The sequence below is a fragment of the Macaca nemestrina genome, chromosome 11, assembly GCF_043159975.1.
Source record: "Macaca nemestrina isolate mMacNem1 chromosome 11, mMacNem.hap1, whole genome shotgun sequence".
Taxonomy (NCBI): Eukaryota; Metazoa; Chordata; class Mammalia; order Primates; family Cercopithecidae; genus Macaca; species Macaca nemestrina.
In genome coordinates, this window is record NC_092135.1 from 6315835 (window position 1) to 6333634 (window position 17800).

Genomic DNA, 17800 nt, shown 5'->3' on the forward strand with positions numbered 1-17800 from the left:
ATAAAGAAAAGAAAGGGCATGTTTAGGGCTGTTACAGAGTTTCTACCGAGTGCTCCTAGGAGATGGGAAGAAGCTGCTAAGAAGACACCTGTATGTTCTTCCAGGAGTGACCACCAAGCCCATTAGAGAATATCCTTAGGACAGACTCCACACATCTCCTCCCAGCACTCAATCCTGAGCTCTGTGAAGACAGAACCACACTCCATTCTGTGTCCTCAATCCCCACCCCAGATCAGCATGAGAGATATTTCAGAGTCCATTTATGGAATGAATAATTTGTAAGGCCTTAATATAGTGAGCTAATCTCTCTGTCCTTCCAGGTGTCCATGTGTAAAATGAGAAATATGAACTAAATAAAATACTGTTAAAACTTTTCAGGGACATAATCTCTTTAAGGTTCTGATGGCAGCCATAGTTTCTAACTCTAGAAACATAGCACCTGTGGTATTGCACAAAATTGCAGGGGCTTCCTCTATGTCCTGTGCCTCAAAATCTGGAGGTAAATAATTGTACGTTCTCTTGAGTTCTAACATTGTCAATCCTGCGGACCCGTGCAAAGCAGAATTGGGGGGTGCTGTAAGGAGTCAGACAGAGCCGGGTAGGTCCTGGATTCTAACCTTCCCAGCTGAGTAATCAGGGCTTGCCTCTTGCCCTCTCAAGGCTCATCCTGCCTATCGGTGCACTGTGCAGTGGTAATCACAGTACAACATAGGGATCGGCATCGATGGGAGTGCTTGGAAACAAAATGAAATCAGGAATGTAAAGAATTGTGCAGTGTCTAATCAGAATAATTGCTCAACAATTCAACAAAAGTGTAATTATGAATAGTATTCATTGGTACTATTCTCTGAAGTTCTAACTATAGTGTGTCCAAGTTAACATCACATTTGGTAATATTCTCAGTATAATACTTCTGAAATCATAAAGTCAAATCTTTCTCGCTCTCTTTGTGTGTATATATGTATCTATACAGTATACACACATATTTATAGAGTATATATATACATACACATACATATACATGTATACACACACACATACATACAGTATATATATGTATCGTTTTTCCCATGAGCAGCTCAGGAAATTTCTGGTTTTGTTTCCTTTCAAGGCATTTTTTAAAATAACTTACACATTTCAATTCTGACAACTGCCTTAGAAGAATCCTCATTGATTGTCTCCCTGGCGACTACCTTCTTTCTAACAATACTGAGTTTGCTTTGGGAAACTCTTCCCTCTCTCACTTTCCCATGGGCTTTAGGGGAAGCTAGCCCAGTCTCTGGTGTGGGGGTCGGCCCTGGTATAAGTCAATCTGCAATCTATACGTTCCCGGCCACACACATTGGTTTTTGGGGGCCAAGTGAGTGACCTCTCAGGAGGATTGCTTGTAGGGCTGGAAAGCAGGGATTCTCCACCAGCTGGCATGCAGCTCCACCATGAGGGAGTGCCAGCCTTAGACCAAAGCAGACATTCAACATTCATAACCGAGAGAGAAAACCATGAGACGACTGATAACTTTGTTAAACTACTGCAAACAACCATAAATAAAGCCAGTCCTACCTCCTCTGGGCTTCGTCACATGCTCCAGTACCAGTGAATTTCCATTCTTGTGGCTGCCGGTTCAGATTGGGTTTTTTGTTATTTGCAGCCAAAGGCATCTCTGGGTGGCATGTGGATGTCACCAACCCCATGTTGCATAAATAAGCATAGGAAGGGAGAAGAACTTGCTCAAGGCAGCTCACAAACCCACTTGGAAGAACAAAAGTTTGAATCCACATTGGGTTCTAGTCTAGCTTCTTTCCACTATGCCAGACTGACTCTCAAAAGCCATTTCCTTCTGATCTCCTCATCTATTCTAAAATATCAATTTCTACCTGTACAGCCATTGTGAGATAAGTATCAAAACAGTTATTGTTTCCACAGGCCCACTAAAACACATATACTAAGACTTGCCAACATAGTGGCGTGTCTTCTTTTTCATAGAGTATGGGCTACAAAATTCAAATATCTTTGACAGCAGGCTGGAAGGAAATGGATTGAAAATTTCATGGAAATCTACTGTTCCCTGTCCAACAATTTGGATATATCAACCTTGGAAACTGCTGCTCGGATAGTTTTAGAGGAACACTCCTTGGGGATGGGAGGCAAATCTATTCTGAGCAACTGCATCTGTTAAAAGGCCATTTCCTTTCCAAGTGCCTGGTCTGTGGATATTTCTTGCTATGAACCCTTTGGAGTAAAAATTCCATCTGCCTAAAATGCGTAATACGAGTGTCGCTGTAAATAAAGAAAGCAAGATGTTTCCATCCCACTTTGGTCTTTTCCCCTTTTAAATATTAATAATAACAAATATTTTGAGAACTATAAGATCTTGAACTTCTCAATGTTTTTATATAAAATCTTGTCTTGGAAGGTATATGTTCTCCAATCTGGTGACATATTATATACCAAACAATTACCTCAGTGGGTTTTGATTTTTGTCAAATGTAATTCTAACCTGCGCTAAAAACAATCTTGCATAAGCCAAAGGGAAAAATACAGTAGCACAAAGTACAAACAAATTGGACATTGATATGTAATTAACACTAAATCATCGGTCATTACCTTGTAATAACATACCATGATGTTTGCTGCTGCTTTAATTAATCAAAGGCCATGGGGCCTAATTTTTATTAAATTTACATTGAAGTTATTATATCCAAATTATGAAATTGTTGGCATTCAACTCAACATTTTTAGAGACTGGTCATGTTAGGTGTGAGGGATCTTGTTTCACACCAAAGCCACAAGAGCTTCCTCCCATTAATAGTCTCAATAGTTGGAGTAAAAGGAGATTAAAACTACCAATTAAGAAGATCTTTTTCCTTGTACGTATTGTGCGGTAACTGCAAAAGAAACACTTAGCTGCTTGGTAATTTGCAGGAGACTTAAACACCTCTGCCACCTCCTCCAGTCATTTTTTTTTTCTCCTTTTCTGGAGCTCTCAAATTTCCAATTTCTGTTGCTAAGACATTACTTATACTTTCAAGGGTATTTCGTGCAGTCGCATCATTATAGTGATATGGTCAATGGCCTCAATCAAACTACAGGAAAACATTCATTTAGACACACACACATAGGGCACCTAATGACAAGCCTGAGTCTTTATGGTCACAGGAATGACACGGGCAAGGTGCTGGCTATAGCCTACCCTGTGTATAAGTAATAAAAAGTGTGCTCAGTGCAGAGAACCTAAAACAATAGCAAAAGTCACTAAAAATACATCTTTTTAAAAATTACTACCATACACAAGTAATTCCAAGCAATGTTAGTGATAAAACATTCCTTCACCAAATAAATCGTTTGTTGGTCTGTTTCAATAGATGCTGATGCTACTGTTATTTTATTTGTTTTTTTATTTATTTATATATTTATTTATTTTTCTGAGACAAAGTTTTACTCTTGTCACCCAAGCTGGGGTGCAGTAGTGCAATCTTGGCTTACTGCAACCTCTGCCTCTGAGGTTCAAGCGTTTCTCCTGCCTCAGCCTCCTGAGCAGCTGGGATTAGAGGCACCTGCCACCACACCTGGATAATTTTTGTATTTTTAGTGGAGACAGGGTTTCACCATGTTGGGCAGGCTGGTCTCGAACTCCTGACTTCAAGCAATCCTCCTGCCTAGGCCTTCCAAAGTGCCAGGATTACAGGTGTGAGCCACCGCACCTGGACTTGAGTTTTACTCTTAAAAATAAACAAATGTATTTTGTTCATATAACGCTACTGTTAATTTTTAACAATGTATGTATAAACTTCAAATTAGTATGTTTTATCTCTTTCCATTTAATAAATATTATATTCTGAGGGAAGGTTAATACAGAGAACTCTAGATTTACCATTGTCTCCTAAAAATACAGACTCAAATATATTTGTTTATTTTTAAGAATAAGAACTCAAATTCTCATTTTTCATCTGTATAATTACTGTGCTAGCATTGTTTAACTCAAATCTAATGTTCAATACATGAATACATGGAACCACAGAGCTTTGAGACAAAATTTGCACCCTATTAGGACCCAAGCAATTTCAAATCCTTAGGAATATGGTAACTTTTTACCTAATAAAATAGAAATTTATGATGAATTTTCTGTCAAAATTATTTTAGTGGAATTTTTTTGCTTGCAGAGACATTTGGAAGTTTCTAGAATCAATCCTGAAGTAACAACATTGACAGTACTAGAATTTACAGAATTTAGTATAAAATGAAATTTTTATGAATTTTTAACAAATATGAAGTTTAAAACCTTACTTATTTGTATAGCTCTTGCTTCATATGAAACAAACAAATTAATAGAAAATATTATTTTCTCAATATGAGATAAATGGACACGAGCATACTCTCTTTTGAACATGAACATAAGAAAATACTTAAATTTTATGAAGTCACTCTCAAATTTCAAGAAGTAGAGACTCAGAAACATAAATTTTAATGTTACTAGGATCACAACAGAGCAATATGTACGTATGCTTTCTCCCTTTTTATTAAAAATATGACTTGGTGTAATTTTTTTAAATTGTATTTTATTTGTATTGGAATATTGTTTCATTAGTATGATTATATACAAAATGTTTAAATGTAGGAAATTTCACCATCTGTATTCCTATCATTTTTCATTGCATGTCATGATTATTACTGAATATAGTTTATATGCAGGGTATGCAGACTAAAAGGTGATCCACGTCCTGGCATCGAGTTTATTAGGTATGCCACTGTTCATGGGGAAGTGGTAGAGAAACCATGACAATTCTGATTGGATAGTCACAGGCTCCTAGGGTGGGAAATAAGTCAGGAAATTACTTTTGGAACAAAGGTAAAACAAAAAGTAGACTCCAAATATGAATAGAATGCATAATAATCCTCTTTTCAGCTTTGCATGGAAAGCGTCATGAAAAAAGTCCTGTAGTGTGGAAGATTAAAGTCACAGGTAAGAGATACTTTGGAAACTGTAATAGGTGTCTGTGGGAATTTTCGGAATGCCCATGTTTTGATGAGAGAATGACTGATTAAATACTGACAGGTCATAATAAATCATAAAGCATCAGAAGAAACTAGACATTATCACTGCTAATTTTACAGATGTCCAGCGAGATTAATTTGCTGGTACAAATGCCCACTAGCGATTGGTGGCAAAAACAAGACTAAAACTTGTTTGTTGATCAGTTACATTAAATTCATAATTGAGCGCACTTACAGCTTATTTCGAGTCGAATGAAGTCTTTAATGCCAAGATTTTCTAGGAAAACTCCGGATAATGCTGTGGTTTTAAAAAAGAAGGAAATATCGGCACTGAATTCCGCATGGAAGGTAGGAAAGTGGAGGTAAGAGGTTTCCGTGTAAAATGAGACGGCGTTCCAGAAGCGTCCTGCAAATGAGAAAATCCTTCAACATGGTTTATCGTTTTCAATGGGGTAGGGGAAAGCACTGGGTATGTGGGTAATTTTCAAGACTAGGGCACACTGCAGGGAAAAGGGATAAGGGAGTAAAAACATCTTGTGCTCATGTAATGCAGAGAGAAAGCTTCTTTCGATTTAGTACTCACGGTCACCATAGCAACGCAAGGGACCAATTCTCCAAGCGGCTTCTGAGTTTGATCTGTCGGTATCAGTGATAACTATCTGAGTGACAGGCAAGTGGTCTTTGAAGGAAAGAAAGCCAGTATCATTTGTCCTGCAAAACATAAATTTAAGAAAAAAAGAGGACAAAATGTGGATCATCTAGGGACTCTTTTCCATGACCCCTCTTTTCAGAAGTGATTTGGGTAGTTGCAGCAGGGTAGGGGAAGAGAGGGGGAAAACAGAAGGCCTTTCATCGCCTAAGTGTGTGTGAAGGAAAGGAATGTGAATTACAAAACCCATGGCTGGCTTCCAAAAACAAGTGAATTTTCCATCTTCCCCGCGTGTGCTTGTAGAAATGGATAGTTGACAAAGATTGCTGCTGCTTTTGGTGGCTAAGAGCAGACCACCTGCTCAAAGTGTGCTAATGTGACATTAAACCTCACCTCTCATTCCCATAAAGAGATCAGCTATCTCAGCAACTAACTTGAAGCAGCCATCACAAATTCCACTCAAAAATCACTCCAAGGACTTGTTTCAGCCACCTGCCGACAGGTTTTAGTCAACTTTATCTATTTTTTACCACCCTTTAACTCGAGGTGCTTTACGGTTACTGCTTCCTTGCTTTTCATTTTGTTCTTAAACATCTCGGTAGTTAATGACTCTGACTTTGTTTTTGTTAACCATGCAAATAAAATATTGACTAATCATCTTTGGATAAAGTTCAGAAAGAATAGGCTAAGCCATTGGAAATGTTTTCCCCTTTTGTTGACGGTGGTGTTTTTGGACTCATGGTAAGGGCCACATCATTTGGCTGAGAAGGAAAAATTGGATGTAGGAAACTAGCATTGAATGTACAACTGTTCTGAGGCAGTTATACTAGGGGATAGGTATTTCCCCCCCACCAAAAAAAAAAAAAATACTATGCCGTAGGTGTCATTATGCCCACTTATAAACGAGGAAACTGAGGCTGAGAGATATTAGATAGCTAGCCTAAGGTCACACCTCACACCACAGAAGAGGCAGGGACAACGTCACATTCTTGGTATCCCCAGGATCTACCCCAGGTCTTTAAGGACTTAGTTTTAGAAGCATACACATGGGTTCTGGAATCTCAGTCCCCAGGTCCTAGCTATGTTAGACTGGGCAAATAATTTCATTTCTGAGATATTCAGTGTGCTCAATTTTAAAATGGAGATAACATCTACATCACAATGACTGATGGGTTTAAAAGAGATTATGTAGTCACTTAGCATGCTACGGTAAATGCTCAAAAATGGTGGCAGTGACACTTATTTTAGTTGTCTTCTTTGCTCCTGAACTACTCTGTGGCCCCAGGCAAGTCAATTCATCTTCTTATGCATCCACCTATGATTCTGCATTGGAGAGCTTATATGACACAGCACATGTAGAAAATTAAATTTTCAGATTTATTATCCAACTCATGAAAATGGAGAAAAACATATTAATTCATCTTAATTATGAATAAGTCAAATATTCACCTGTACACATGTTCCTACAGATCTATCAAATGGAAAATGTAAAGAAATGTACTGTACAATATCTACAATTCGAATACCTGTACTTAGAGGCCATTCAAAGGATATAGAATAAGGCTTTTGCCTCAGCTTGAAAGTACATCTATGAATGCTGCATAGACACAGGGATAAAGTTCAATCTCCACATTCCAATATCTTTTCAGGCAGAGATTTTAAAGCAAATGCCAAACAGCCGAAGTGGAATGAAGACCAAACCTAAATCCTCTCCTGAAGAAATTCTGTACTGCTATAGCACTGTATGCCTCTCCATTTCCATTTTCAAGGTGAAAATAGTAGTTTCTAAAGTCTGCCCATCAATGCCAATGACTGCCTTTCCTATACACTCTGGCATCTTGTCTACAAAAATTTGATGTTTTTGTGTCAAAGTGTTGAGATCTAAAAATAGCACTCTAAGAATAAAATTCTCTTCCAAATAACAGAGGAAAAAAAATCATATTTAGTTTGATGATGCAAGGCACATTACTAAGAATACTTTTTACCTGAAAACTTAAAGTAAATTTCTCTCTAAAGCTATTTAATGCAACAGAAACAGATACAAATTTAAATGCCTACAGGGGCCAAGCAGATCGAAATGTATGTGAATCCAGCTTTGTGTTAGTAATAAATGGAAATTGACACACAATCTCAGTGTCAGGGGGAAAGAGAGATAAGTATAAAGTAGGTGTTCCAACTAAAGCAGGCCTGTAGTACTCATTAGCAACAGGAAATTATGCCATTCTGTAATATGAGACCAAAGAGCCAGGCTAGAATATTAATGTAAAAATTTTCAGTTTTTGAATATTGGCAATGAAATTTAAATTTCTTTAAAAAATTACAGTGGGAATCCACATTGACTGGACCAATAAACTGCATGTGAAGGCTATGTTGAGCCTATAGGCAATGGAGCCATCAAAGGGAATTTGCATATTTATTCCTGCGTTTAAGGTCATATTAGGAATATGATTGGATTTAATTAAATTTGTGAGTGACAGGTATGATTCCAACATTTCAAAACAGTGGGTAGGACAATTGGTGGTGATGGTAGTGGTGATTGTCATGGTGAGTTTTAGTCACAATAAAATGATGCAAATGATGGTGGTACCTATTGATAGGCAAGGAGTCTACAGCTGTAGATTTGCTTTCTTCATGCCAAGGGTAAGAACTCTGCAAACTTTCACTTCCTTTGGAGCAATGCGCAAGGCCCTTCCTAAGTATAGTTGAGAGATGATTGTTTTGTATGTAGTAGGAAAGCCTGTCACCGGGACCAGACGACATGAGTTGAATCCATGCACCTCAACACCCTAGTTGTATAACATCAGTGAGGTCACTCTGGGGCTCAGTTTTCTTATGTTTTAAATGGTTATAATAATAATAATAATACTAACAATTTGATATTTTTGTATGAATCAAAGGGGATAATATATATAAAACAATGAACACACCAACTTGCGCATAGTAGAGATTCAATACATAGTTATGGAAATTCTCATTGAAGTTTGAAATACAAACACGACATACAAAGAATATATAAAAGGAGAACAAGACATGGCACCCCACAACCAGAATGCATGAGCAGAGCAGCCAGACATTCTCACGTATGGCGCCTATAAGGGCACATGGAATAGGCATATGATCCTTAAAAAACACGTTAGTATGACCTAAAAAATAATAAAACACACGCAGCAAGAAAAAAACTTATTCTCAAGGGCAAGGGTATGGTACAGAATTAGTCAATGTGGTTTCTCTAAGTTTAAATATCTGAATCTTGGTATTTCACCAAATTTAGAATGGCAGAGTGATGGGGGGGATATCATTCAAGTCTGATGAAATGTCACAGACTGCCATTCATTTTTATCAACCAATTTTGGTTAACTGCTGCTTGGTAAGTTTATTTTAGTATATAATTTGGGTGACCTAACTATTAAAAAATACAATGAGTTTTTTTCCCCCTCTTTCGTGTCCTTTCCTCTTTCAGTCACTTGGAAGTAGTAAATAAAATGTTATATATGGTAGACAAACAGAAAATTATAGGAAGGATTCAAGAACTCAGCTCCCTCTGAAGCCCATGTGCGAATCTCAGTGGATTAACCTCAAGAGACTCCACACCCGCTTCTCCTGAGTGGGGTACATGATGTTTTTCGTTTCTTATGGCTGTAAAGGAGGAATGGCCAGTAAGATGCCTGCCAGCAGCTCTTCAAGTCTGCAGTGCTGCACTGATGCTTGCTGATAATTCTATCTTACCTTTGTTTAAGGAGCAATTATTTCTCTGTTGCTTTCTTTCTCAAGACTTCCAGATTAAAAAAAAAAAAAAAAAAAAGACCGAGGAGATTAGGTAACAAGAAGCTTTAAATGAGCTTAAGGGTAATTTGGCCGCCAACCAAAGCAAATTCAGGCATTGAGTGGTCAGATATACAGTCTACCCAAGGATAATATTCATTTCCCTGTGTTCCACACAGGGGTGGGTGAGGGGGACTGGACCACATCTGGAATCTTGTTTTTATTTCCAAGCATAAGAAAAAAGGGGAGAAGGCAAATTAAGTATATATTTAAAATGTTCAGAAACTTTTTTTTTCTATAAATGCTCTAGAAACCTGAAACCATAGGACTTTTCACAAACAGATACAAGAAAACAAAAGCAGGTCTTGGTATATGAATCAGCCAAGGTTTACTCAATGCCACTTTCCTGTTAAGAAATTAAAATGACCCTCAAGAAGTCAGAGATGTAAAATTGATTTTAAAAATACCACAGATGAAGATTTTGGGGGTCATAATTTGTAGAACATGACCTCAAAATAAAGAAGGAAACAATTAGTGGTGTCATTTTATATATATATATAAAATGAACATGTATATAATGTGTATATATAATGAATATATATAATGTATGTATAATGAATATATAATGCATATATATAATGAATATATATATAATGTGTATATATAATAAGTGTATATATATTTCTAGAAATATATTCATACATTTCTAGATTGCCTTCAGTCTTATTCAGGAAGCAAGTAGATTAAAAGTCAAAACTATTAGACTGTACACCATACTTGTGATTCACTACCACTTAGATCTTGATGATTCCAAAATATATATCTCTCTTTCTCTGGAACACATCACCTGTTGGTCTTCTCCAACTCTTCAAATTTCTCAAGACTTAACTCCAGTTTCCTCTCAAAAATGTTCCCAAATGTTCTGTATTCTCTTTTCCTTCTCCATCCTAATTTCAATTTCTTGCATATAATATTTTGTGACATTGATTTATATATTGATTTGTGTGTGTGTGTAATTCTTGTTTTCCCTGTTGGAAAATGGGTAAAGGTTTCATAGAGAATAAGCTCGGCATTAATCAGCAATTTAGCCAGGGTATCTGCAAAGTCAGACCATCTGAACCCACCGTGATTTGCTTTCTCTTGGCTTGAGCAATCCTCCCTATGTCCATGGCTAGTATTTTATCCTGAATCTCATCTTCTGATGTCTCAGGGCACTTCCTCCTTCAATTAAGCTCTCTCTTTATGTTGTACCTTCGACTTCTCCCTCTTTTTCTGCTTGCATGCTGTAGTCGTCCTCAACCCTATCTCTCAATCTAGTTACTTCCCTTCTTTTCTCTTCAGAGTCAAATTTTCTTCAGATCATTGCCTGCATTCTCTCATCTCATCTTCCTCTGCACCCTTTTCCTCCTCAACCTATGACAATTGGCCTTTTCCCCTTTCAGTCCACTGAGACTTCTCTTATTAAACTGCTAGTTTCCATGGAACATGTCAGTCCCTAATGTCCTTCACTTTGTTACAGCATTTTACATTTTACTTTTGCCTTCTTTGCTGTTACACACACACACACACACACACACACACACACACACACACACACACACGTTCCTCCATGAATATATATTTATTTGACTGTCTACTAAATCCTTCCCTTGGATGTCATCAGGCACCTTAAACTAAGATGTTCAACCTCCTTCACTAGTCGTTTTCTCAGGGGTCAGTTTTCCCACCTGTCTGTCACTCACCTCTGTGAATGACTTGCCCTGTACACCCAGTTGCTGAGGCCATAAGAATATGAGTCTTCATTTCTCTGTTCTTTCTTACTTCCTCCCCCACTCTTAATTAACAACTTCCACCAATCTCACTTTCTTCATGTCCCTCCATTCAATGGCTTTATCCTCATGCTCCCGAACTCAGTTTTATTTTGAGATCTCATGGCTCTGCCTAGGCCTTGGGGCTGGTGACACAAACTGGATCCCTGCTTCTAATCTATCTACTCTCTTAATTCCTATCATTCTTCTTATTATTCCAGGAAACATGTTTACATAATATGTACCATGATTCATACTTTATTGCTTAAAACCTTTTAAGAGGTCTCTATCTCTCATAGGTAAAGTCCAAACACCAAAATATTTACAAAGTGAACAATAAAATGTTATTTTAAATCACTGTTGCCTTTTACAGAGATAAACTATTTTTTAAAAATAAGATCCCTAAATTAGAGGCACTGCTAGAGTTTGAGGTTGCTGCTTTAGAATGTACTGGTGGTTTGGGGACTCAGATGAGCAACTCATATCCGTGGAGCCTTTCCCTGGCCATGGGAGCATTGAAATAGAGTTTCACACATGAACTCACTTAATCCTGAGAATAACGCTAGGAAAATATTGTTAACAATTACCTGCATTGTACAGGAGCAAGAACTGAGATTCAGGAAGATGATAAAACTTCTCAAGGTTTATCATTTGCAAATAGAAAGGCCAGGATTGACACAGATTTAGATGCCAAAGCATTTGCCTATAACCACCAACATCTCCTGTGCTCCAACACGGGTCTCCCACCTGCCGACAGCAGCTCTCTCAAGAATGGAAGCTGGTGCTTGTGAAGCCTCCTCTGGACTGTGCTGGAATCACAGCGCCAGGCCCTGAGTCCTCACACTGTCCTCAGTAGGTCCCAGGGTGACCATCCCCATTCTGTGCACACAGGCTTTCTCCACACAAGACACAGCTCAATTGATTAGGTTTCTGTTTACTAATTTGCAATCATTTTCCAGCCCTTCATTCCCTGAGATTACACATGGACCACCTTGACAGGATTTCTGGGAGTCCACGAGCTCTTCTGTTATACATTCACAAGGAATCTCTTGGTTTATTTACACACAGGGCAGATCCACCAGTTACATGGTGAATTTTACGAATAAACTTTCAGAGAGCAGCCCTGTTTTGGGAAGAAGGAATTTCAGTGCTATTTCCTTACTCCACTCAAAGTCTGGTGGTTGAATGAACTTTGTGCTTGCATGGTATTACTTCTGTTATGTTTTTGTTCATTGCATACATGCATATATACTTTTCTTTCTTTTCCCTTTAGTTTCTTTTTTTTTATTTCCAACTTTTAATTTCAGGGGTACATGTGTAGGGTGTGGAAGTTTATTACATAGGTAAACGTGTACCATGGTGGTTTGCTGCACAGATCATCCCATCACTTAGTTATTAAGCCCAGCATTCATCAGCTATTCTTCCTGATGCTGTCCCTCCTCCCACACCCAACCTCCCACAGGCCCCAGTGTGTGTTGTACCCCAGCCCGATGTGTTCATGTGTTCTCATCAGTTGGCTGCCATTTATAAGTGAGAAGATGCAGTATTTGGTTTCCTCCTCCTGTGTTAATTTACTGAGAATAATGGCTTTCAGTTCCATCCATGTCCCTGCAAAGCACATGATCTCGTTCCTTTTTATGGCTGCATAGTATTCCATGGTGTATATGTACCACATTTTCTTTATCCAGTCTATCATTGATGGGCACTTGGGTTGATTCCATGCCTTTGCTATTGACAATAGTGCTGCAATGAACAGACATGTGCATGTAACTTTATCACAGAATGGTTTCTATTCCTTTGGGTATATGCCCAGTAATGGAATTGCTGGGTCAAATGATAGTCTGTCTAAATCTTTGAGGAATCGCCACACTGTCTTCAAAAATGATTGAACTAATTTACGCTCCCACCAATGGTATAAACATGGCTTTTTAATAGCCATTCTGACTGGTATAAGATGGTATCCCATTGTGGTTTTGATTTGCAATACATGCATACAGACTTTTCTTAGACATCCGTTTAACTTCTACAAATCAATGTTGGCTTTTATAGTTTATTTAAGATTGGATGAAAATGGAGAAAATAATAATAAAAAGATCGTTGATAAATCTTTGAGCTCTGACTCCATGGCACATCTGCTAGGTGCACAAATTATTGCTAACTCAGCCAGTATTTCCCAGAGATAGATATTCCCCCACTTTAAAAAAATAAATTAGAAACCAGAAGCTTAGAGAGGCTAAATGACGTAGGCTTTCTAGTTAATAGGTGACAAATCCACAATTTGTTCTTTCCATTGCATAATAAAATATTACTGAGATTCATTACGTTTTATATTTAGAAAACGACAATGATACCAGCAAAAACAGCTACAGTTGTGTGTATTTTAAGTGTATTACATGAATTAGCTCATGACACTTTCACAAAACACCTATAAGACAGATGTGCAAAGGAGATGGAATTATTTCTCCTTCTGCTACTTGATGAAGGCACTACACTTTAAAAAAAAAAATGCAGACATTGGGATTTATTTGTAGTTCACAGAGAGCATTGCCATGGACCACAGAATCAGCCCCAGGCAGAATAGAAATGAAAAAGACAGAGAGAATGAAAGGAGCAAGAAAACAGCATCCCCAACTTCCCATTCTGTCAGAGCTGTCCCCTTCAGACATACTTGGCTAAGAGTTCCAGCAAATTCTGATCAAGAAGTTGTAAGGAACGTCTCTCCGTGTATCTCTGTTCTGACTGGTGAGTTCTGAATATCCCTGTGGTAAAGCTACCTCCTCAGGGAGAGGATCATTTCATGTAAATGCAAAATCATAATCTCTATAATGACTGTGAGTTTTATTTCTGATACAATTTTGCTATTGCTCGAATAATGAGACTTTACAGACAATTTAGTGATAATATATTTGTAAAGCCTGACAGATAACTGATGTAAGAGAAACCTCAACCTACGTTTTGTTTTCCACAAGATGAAAAAAAAGTATTTCATAGCTATGTTTTGTTTTCCAGAACTCATGGATGATAAACTGTTCATATTAGATATTTTTCCCTAAAAGGTGGATAGGATGGTGGCATCATTAAATAAAAAGAAGGAAAAAAAAACCCTCTTTAATGCTACCATAGGCAAAGTATTTTATTTACCTCATTTAGGGTATTTACCTCATTTAGAATTTTACAAAATAATGATGTGACATTTTGGTTTTGAATTTTCAACCTTTTATTGCAAGTTCTTTTTTTTTCTATTTTCATATGTTTTTCTTTATCTCTTAACTGGGCAAGGCCTTCTTATTCTTTCCATTGAGATACATCACAAAACATTCTGTCTAAAAAAAAATGTAGGCTGGCTGGGAATAATGGTTCACGCCTGTAATCCCATAACTTTGAGAGTTCGATGTGTGAGGATTGCTTGAGGTCAGGAGTTTGAGGTTGCAGTGAGCCAAGATCACATCACTGCACTCTAGCCTGGGCGACAGAGTGAGACCCTGTCTTAAAAAAAATTAAAAAAAAATTGAAACCCAGTCATGGGAACATTAGCATAAGCAAGCCAGTATCTAGTTACTCCAGAATGTATACTTTAAGAGTATATTCAATGACTAAAACAGCAGAAAATAACTAGCAAGTGGAGCGCATATTTGGCCAGGAAGAGTGGATGAGGAGAGAGAAAATGTCCCATCTCTTCATTCATGCATCCTTTCATTAAGCAGTTAATGCGTGGAGGACCCACCAGGTGCCAAGTATACTCCTCTCCAACACAAGAGGCTGGCCCTGATTAGTTTGCAAGATGCGTGTGGGAATTCAGGGACTGAGTGAGCAAAAACCCACATAAACCCTTTCTAATTCCTGTCTGCCTAGAGAACAGGCACTTTCAAAACTCAATAAGCAGTAGAGTAGCTCATAAACAGATTCATGAATAATCAAATTCAACCAATAGAGATTGCCTAATTTATTATTCTTTTTAAATAAGCGATAGAACGTTAGTGTGCCCCGAGGTGAAATTTTTGTTTCTCTCAGAATTCAAGATTGGAGCCCCTTCTCAAGATACTACCTGGCCTAAGGCGTCCTCACTGCATGGAGCCTGGGAATCTCAGAGGTGAAGGTTTTGAGGAAACCAAAAGAGTTCTGAAAGATCAAATAATGACCCAGGTGAGGAAACAGCAAAATTTGACACCACTAGGAGGTATCCAGCATCATCTCATTCTGCGTCTCATGGGAAGGGAATGCAGGGTCCTTGGGAGGGGCAATGTCCTGGGGCCTGGATTAGACATGTAGTCACCAAAACAAAAGCCTATTTTGAAGGCAAATGTGTACAAAGATAACTTTTGGAACAGGATGTTCACTTGTAGCTACTTTTAAAAAAATTAATTGTTTAATTGAACAACAAAAATTGTATATATTTGTAGGGCATAATGTGATGTGTTGACATATGTATAAATCATGGAAAGGCTAAATCAAGCTACTTAACGTATCTATCCCCTCACATGGAAACAATCTCAGTGTCCATCAGTGAATAAATGAATAAGGAAAATGTGTATATAACCAATGAACTATTGTTCAAGCTTGGCAAATTAAGAAAACCTTGTCCTTTTCAATAACATGAATGAACCTGGAATATATGATGTTAAGTGAAATAATCCAGGCATAGAAAGACAAATAACTACTTTTGGTAGCCAGAAGAAAATCAATCTGTAGCAAAAGGCATGTAGGTTAAAATTTGGTAAATATTTCTTGTGAGATAGTAAAACAGGAGTAATGGCTAACAAGGAAGTAAATTTCAACTAAAATTTCAACTAATCCTATCATGGCTATGGCGTGACCTATCTGAAAATACGTTGGTAAAAATCTGTCTAACAGAAATCATTCACCTATCATTCATTCATGAATTTAGCAACATTTATTAAATAATTTCTCTGTAACAGAAAAGTAGAACCAAAGGCTAAATAGTAGCTTAAAGTTCCAGCATTCTATATGCTAAAAAAAATAACATCCCATAAAAATATTCTATTCTTTAAGGAAAAGAATAAAAGATTTTCTTTTTTGGATTATCAAAAGACTGGAATTTACACCTTACATCATTTTCTCTTCCTATTTTTGCCATATCACTTTATACAAGGGTACACTAAGGGCAAGAGGCAAAGAACAGAGTTACCAAAAATCAAATAAAAACTTCTGTACTTTCTTCTAAAATAAATAAAAGAATGTTCTACTGCTAAGTAAAAGAGCTTCACTTTAGTGCAACCTGGTTGTTTGGATGAGAAGACTCTTCATCTGGGCCACGGGTCATCACCATGAGGGAGATTGCACATTCTCTCTGCCTTCTCCAACATGCTGTTCCGCCGGCCTTTGACCCCTCTTGCTGGATGACTGTTTTCCCACCTCCCACACAGCCCGACACTCTCCTGAGCTGTCTCCAGGGTCTGCAACCCAGAGCTGTCACCAGAGTTTCCTTTCTTACTCTCAACAAGCCAGCACTCTAAAGTAGCTGGTTCAGAAACCATCTAGTTGGGAAGATTCCTAGAGATTGAATGGTGATGTTGAAGAGAAGTTCCTTTGCAAACAGTCATTAATTACTAAAATTATTATTCTTTACATGTTCCTTCATTTCTTCCTTTTTCATTACCATTTAGTGATTTGGTTGGGATAGAAACCCCTAGGAAATCAGCTAATTCAGATGTGTAGTTAAAGCTTTCCTCTTACTCGAAGAAGGAAATGTACTTTTGAGGTTCACTGAGTGACTTTTTCTTCTCTCCCCACCCACCTCCATCTTGTGAGCTGTGTCACTTTCACTCACCCCTACAACATGCACTCATTATCTTCATTTACTTGAGTCTCATTGAAATGTATGTTATTCAGTTACAGCGGCTTGTTAAAATAGAACAAGACGGCCATGGTTGAATGCACCTATAGTCCCAATGCTTTGGGAGGCTGAGATGGAAGGATTGCTTGAACCCAAGGAATCAAGACCAGCTTGGGCAACAAAGTGAGACCCTCACTCAAAAAATAATGAAACAAAACAGAAATTATCAATCACCAGAGGCTTAGAAGATGCCCCAGGTTCCCTAAGCACCCTGGCTTAGCAAAGAGAAGCATGCATGCTACAGTGATGTGATTTGAGAGATCATAGGAGGGTTCTCTCTAGCATCCTCACTGGCTGCCCATTATTCAAAACCCCAACGTTAGCAGCTCATTTGCCATAATCACTAAGTGCATCCTTAGATTCAGCTAAAACATCTACTCTGCCCCTTAGGCAAGCAACCTTAACCAAACCATTTATCATCTCTGAGCCTCAGTTTCTTTTTTCTGGGGAAAAGAAATAATAAAACCAAACTCAAGAGTTATTGAGATGTTAATATGAGATATAGTATATAACATACTAAGAACAATTCAGGCTATGATAGGTAACATTTAAGTGGCAATGTTATCTAGGAGTTGTAACATATTAAACTGCTACCCACTGGGTGCTATAAAAGGCCAAGTCAGTTTTCTGATTAATTTCACAAAGGCAAAAACTTGAGGAAATTTTACAAGGCAAGAATATCCAAAGCTTCTCTGAGGCACACAGAACACCACTGATAGTAAACGAGGCATGGTG

At 37.8% G+C, this 17800-nt stretch overlaps 1 protein-coding gene across 2 annotated transcripts in view; it reads right to left on the bottom strand.

Annotated features, from left to right (window-relative positions):
- Nucleotides 1-17800, bottom strand: part of LOC105492445 (contactin associated protein family member 5) — a 909336-nt gene that overhangs the window by 160064 nt on the left and 731472 nt on the right. For both annotated transcript variants that reach the window (XM_071072554.1, XM_071072553.1), the window contains exons 15-16: nucleotides 5576-5703; nucleotides 5228-5398 (exon numbers count right to left, since the gene is read on the bottom strand). In XM_071072554.1, the coding sequence (XP_070928655.1) occupies nucleotides 5228-5398; nucleotides 5576-5703 (299 nt within the window). The remainder of the gene's footprint in view (nucleotides 1-5227; nucleotides 5399-5575; nucleotides 5704-17800) is intronic.